Raw genomic sequence first — 6,000 nt, forward strand, 5'->3', positions numbered from 1 at the left:
GAGGGTGGCTAATGTTATACCACTTTTTAAGAAAGGTGGGAGAGAGAAAGCAGGAAATTATACACCAGTTAGTCTGACCTCAGTGGTGGGTAAGATGCTGGAGTCTATTATAAAGGATGAAATTACGGCACATCTGGATAGTAGTAACAGGATAGGACAGAGTCAGCATGGATTTATGAAGGGGAAATCATACTTGACTAATCTTCTGGAATTTTTTGAGGATGTAACTCTGAAGATGGACGAGGGAGATCCAGTAGATATAGTGTACCAGGACTTTCAGAAAGCTTTTGGTAAAGTCCCACATAGGAGGTTAGTGAGCAAAATTAGGGCGCCTGGTATTGCGGGCAAAGTACTAGATTGGATTGAAAATTGGTTGGCTGATAGGAAACAAAGGGTAGTGATAAACGGCTCCATTTCGGAATGGCAGGCAGTGACCAGTGGGGTACTGCAGGGATCCGTGTTGGGACCGCAGCATTTTACAATATATGTTAATGATATAGAAGATGGTATCAGCAATAACATTAGCAAATTTGCTGATGATACAAAGCTGGGTGGCAGGGTGAAATGTGATGAGGATGTTAGGAGATTACAGGATGACCTGGACAAGTTAGGTGAGTGGGCAGATGCATGGCAGATGCAGTTTAATGTGGATAAATGTGTGGTTATCCACTTTGGTGGCAAGAACAGGAAGGCAGATTACTACGTCAATGGAATTAACTTAGGTAAAGGGGCAGTACAGAGAGATCTGGGTGTTCTCGTACACCAGTCAATGAAGGCAAGCATGCAGGTACAGCAGGTAGTGAAGAAAGCTAATAGCATGCTTGCCTTCATAACAAGAGGAATTGAATATAGAAGCAAAGAGGTGCTTCTGCAGCTGTATAGGGCCCTGGTGAGACCACACCTGGAGTACTGTGTGCAGTTCTGGTCTCCAAATTTGAGGAAAGACATTCTGGCTATTGAGGGAGCGCAGCGTAGGTTCACGAGGTCAATTCCTGGAATGGCGGGATTACCTTACACTGAAAGACTGAAGCGACTGGGCTTGTATACCCTTGGGTTTAGAAGACTGAGAGGGGATCTGATTGAGACATATAAGATTATGAAAGGATTGGACACTCTGGCAGCAGGAAACATGTTTCAGCAGATGGGTGAGTGCCGAACCAGAGGACACAGCTTGAAAATACGGGGTAGACCATTTAGGACAGAGATAAGGAGACACGTCTTCACCCAGAGAGTGGTGGCTGTGTGGAATGCTCTGCCTCAGAAGGCAGTGGAGGCCCAGTCTCTGGATTCATTTTAGAAAGAGTTGGATAGAGCTCTCAAAGATAGTGGAATCAAGGGATATGGAGATAAGGCAGGAAGAGGATACTGATTAGGAATGATCAGCCATGATCATATTGAATGGCGGTGCAGGCTCAAAGGGCTGAATGGCCTATTCCTGCACCTATTGTCTATTGTCTCTCTGCTCCCACCCCATTCCGGCCTATCACCCTCACCTTGACCTCCTTCCACCTATCGCATTTCCAACGCCCCTCCCCCAAGTCCCTCCTCCCTACCTTTTATCTTAGCCTGCTGGACACACTTTCCTCATTCCTGAAGAAGGGCTCATGCCCGAAACGTCGACTCTCCTGCTCCTTGGATGCTGCCTGACCTGGGCTGCGTTTTTCCAGCAATACATTTTCAGTTATTTTCTCACTAAGACAGGCTACCTCCACACAAGATCTCTTATTCTCTTCCATCTCTAACTTAGCCTGCTGTCTGCATTTTATGAATTCCTCCAGCAGGCACCTGATTGTTCCAGCTTTCTGGACTGTCTTTAAATTCTTGTCTGGTATCAGCGCTTGGGCAACCTTCCAAAGGGCTTCTCCAGCCTCGTCCTTACCCTGACCTGCATGCTACATGTGTTACGGCCACTTCCCTATCATGTATCATGTATTTCTGGAGGACTGCAGTCCGATCAGGGCAGTCCATTCCCTATTGATTAGCCATATTCTAATAGTTATGGATTAACCCAGGCTCCCGTCTGGTATGATTCGGCTCTCCTCCTGACTCTGCAGAGAGATGGTCCCTTGAACCCCAAGCTCCTGTTGTCTCTGTATGTTGCTGGTCTGGTTCGAACCAACCGTCCCACTGACTCAGCGAGAAGATCGTCCTTAAACCTAAAACTGCAGTTCAATCTGACTGTAGACCCCATGACTCAGTGGAAGGATATATGCTGAGACCCACCCAGAGATGCCAAAATCTGTTGGTGCCTGTTTGAGCCTGGCAATTGCCAGCTGCCAATGCTGGCATGACAGAGAGGAGAAAGTCAATTCCCGTGACTTCACAAGTTACTTAAATAATACACATATTTCTTATATGTTTCATTACAAACTAGAGCTTATGTACTTTCCCACACACTGAACTAGGATCTATTTATACACCCACGAGAGTTCTCTGACACTCCCTGAGTAGTCACAGAATATAAAAGCTAATACCTGATCACGATAACTGCTTGCTGCTGCTAACAAGGGCTGATGTTGGCCTGATGCTACTCTCTCTCTCTCTTTGGCTCTTGCTCTGTCACTCTCTCTTGATGTCATTGTCACGTCCTTGACGTGGAATCTGCTTCTATGATGGTCATTCTCTGGAGTTTTTGCTGGCTGCATGCCCCAAGAATTGTCTTTTATCCTTTTATACGTATCTCTCTCTCGAGTCATGTTGTCATCTTCCCGCTGGCTCAGACTCATCCACTTAAATCAGACCTGAACCAGAGACTTAGGTAGCATTACTTCATTTCTACTCATCCAAGTAAGGCTTTTGCATTACCTCATCTTTCTTACTTTTTTGCAGAAATTTAGTTTATTACAACTGGTTCTGATTGGCTCAGGCAGGACCTGGTCCTTCTCGGTTCATAAGCTGATTTTCCCTGTCATCAACAGTTTTATACTTGAGCATTTCCAAAGCATGTTGGTGACTGGTACCAACTGTCTCTTTCTGCAGCCTCCTGGCTAACAGGATATATCTGGGAAATGTACACGTTGCCAGGTAGATGCCAGTATTGTAGCTGTATTAGAACAGCTTGGCTAGGGGTGCTGCAATTTCTGCAGCACAAGGCCTCAATATTATTGCCAGAATGTTGTCAGAGTCTGTAACCTCTGCTGTATCGAGTACCTTTAATCTTTCTTGTATCACATGGAGTAAGTTCAGTTAGATGAAGACTGGTATCTGTAATGCTGGGGGACTTTGGAAGGAAGCTGAGATGGATAATATTGAAATCCCCTGCCAAGTTTATACTTGACCTTGGCACACTTAGTGCTTCTTCTACTTGTTCTTAAACAGTATCACTGATTTATCAACGAGTGGCATGAGAGACCATGAGAATTCATGCTAATCAATAAAAGAAACATGCTAGCGACTGAGACAAGTCATCCTACAGGCAAGGCATCAGATCAAGATTCTGTAGAAAGTGGCATATCCTCTTGTGAACAGGTAATGGATATCCATAATATCCTCCAAAACTAAACAATGGCACAGTAAAACAGTGAAGACATGAAAACAAAGTTGAAGCATTCACAATCATCTTCAGCTCGACATGTCAGGTGGATGATCCTTCTGTACCACCTTTTGATTTCCAGACCACATAGACAGCGCTCTACATATAATTCAGTTCACAGTGGACCATATGATGACACAGCAAAATACAGAAAATATTTTGATCTTACCAACAAGCTGGCTGTAAACAACTGTTGGAGGAGGTGGTTCTTTGAATATTCCCAACCTCAGTTATGACGTGAAGCTCATAAAAAGCTGAAGCATTTACAACCGTCTTCAGTCAGAAATGGCAAGTGGATGATTTACATCGGCCTCCACCCTGAGGTCCTCAGCATTACAGAAACCAGTCTTGAGCTATTGTTATCACTCCAAACCACAACGGTTCACTAGATACAGTAGCCATGCCCTCAGCCAAGCTGTAACATTTTTAAAGACTGAAAATATGCACCAATTCAACTCACCAATCAGCTGCTTTGTTTATGCAAAGGTGCTGTGAGGCAGCAGTACTAACCACTGTGCCACAGTGTGGGCGGCATGGTGGCACAGTAGTTAGCGCTGCTACCTCACAGCGCCAGAGACTGGGGTTCAATTCCCGCCTCAGGCGACTGACTGTGTGGAGTTTGCACGTTCTCCCCGTGTCTGCTTGGGTTTCCTCTGGGTGCTCCGGTTTCCTCCGGGTGCTCCGGTTTCCTCCCACAGTCCAAAGACCTGCAGGTCAGGTGAATTGGTCATGCTAAATTGCCCATAGTGTTAGGTAAGGGGTAAATGTAGGGGAATGGGTGGGTTGCGCTTCGGCGGGTCGGTGTGGAGTTGTTGGGCCGAAGGGCCTGTTTCCACACTATAAGTATATAATCTAATCTAAATCACATACAGCTTCCTTTCCATTGTTTCACTGCGTGATGATTCTTGTGTACAGCCCAGCCTCTTTAAGGTCAGCTAAAGATGTGCAATAAATACTGACCTAATCCAGCTATAAGCAAGACCTTATTAAAACATTACGCAGGTTTTAGGGACCAGATGGCTTAGTCTTTGTCTATTTTGTATCTGTGTATTTCAGGAATACATTTTCAAAACTATTTTGTTAACCTTAACCACCTTCAAAGATTTGTGAACAAACCTTCTTTAGAATTGTACTATAAAGGAGGAATAAAGTTAATTTACTTTATATTGATTCATGGGACATAGGTCTCCCTGATTTATCACCTTTTCTAGGACTGAATGGTTTGTTAGGTCATTTCAAAGCACAGTTAAAAGTCAACCACAATGGTCTGAACTCACATATATACCACACCAGGTTAAGACAGCAGGTTTTCTTCCCCAAAGACACTAGTGAACTAAATGGAGGTTTATCACAATCAACAGGCCCCTAATAGGCTCACTTTTAATGCCATTTCTTCTTGCTAAATTCAAATTTGACCATCTGCCATGGGTATGACTTGGACCTTTGTTCCCAGAACATTAGAACCTAGAGTTCTGGGTAACTAGTTCAGGCTCATTCCAATGATGTCACCATTTGCCTTAAATAGTTAATTGTGATAGGACATTAAATTCACATGCACATGAAGATGAAGGTAAGGATATATACTATCAGGCCCACAAAGATTGTATTCAATGGGCCAGGGATAATTGAAATGAATTAAATGTAATTTCATGGTTCTTTTAAAAATTGATTGTTCTTTTATTTTCCAATAGGTACCATAAGTTCCTGGGTGGTCATATTCATATTGCCCATTAATAGTGCAGTGAACCCAATCCTCTACACTCTAACAACTCGAACTTTCAAGGAAATGATACTACGGTATTGGTACAACTATAAAAATAGAGTAATTGTAAACAAACAAAATCAGAAATACTGTGCACCATCATTCATCTTCCTGGAAATGTGGTCATTTCAGGAGAGCATACCAACAGTAAGAAAAAGTGAACTTCACAAAATCCTTCAGAAATCTCGCAAATCACCATTACATTGAAGCTGCTGTCAGAAAGTTTTGTATCAAAAATTCAGGTGAATGCTGTCACATCACAAAGTGTTTGCATTTAGCTGAAGACCTGGGCTCAAGACATTGCCAAGCTGTTAAGCAAAAATAAAGTTTCAATCTTATTTATTTATTTACAAGCAAGCTTAAACTTTGATTGCATTTTGCCTTTTGGCATTTTGACACACATCTTTATCATGTATTTGGTGTACCTTCCTCACCAGATGTAAAAAATAAACAGCTCATTTGATGTGTTGCCCTGCATCTTGTTTACTGAATTATTACCTCAGAATAAGTAACAAATGACTTGAACTATGTTTAACTGTATTGTTTTAGTGGCTTTGTGCATTGTGTTAATGCAGATGTACAGATTATTTACTATTGTATGAAGTATATATTAAATACGTCTTACTGCAGATCATGGCAGAAGAGGCCACAATAACACCACAGAAGCTTGATTGTGGTGTTCATTAATTAGTTTAAATTATTAATT

General features: G+C 42.7%; 1 protein-coding gene across 1 annotated transcript in view; it reads left to right on the top strand.

Moving 5' to 3' along the window:
* The window catches only part of rxfp1 (relaxin family peptide receptor 1), a 169,503-nt gene extending 163,931 nt beyond the window's left edge, over positions 1-5,572 (top strand). The window contains 2 exon segments of the mRNA XM_060851437.1: positions 5,224-5,451; positions 5,454-5,572. Coding sequence (XP_060707420.1) covers positions 5,224-5,451; positions 5,454-5,572 — 347 coding nt within the window.
* The last annotated feature ends 428 nt before the right edge of the window (positions 5,573-6,000 follow it).

The sequence above is a fragment of the Hemiscyllium ocellatum genome, chromosome 36, assembly GCF_020745735.1.
Source record: "Hemiscyllium ocellatum isolate sHemOce1 chromosome 36, sHemOce1.pat.X.cur, whole genome shotgun sequence".
Classification (NCBI taxonomy): domain Eukaryota; kingdom Metazoa; phylum Chordata; class Chondrichthyes; order Orectolobiformes; family Hemiscylliidae; genus Hemiscyllium; species Hemiscyllium ocellatum.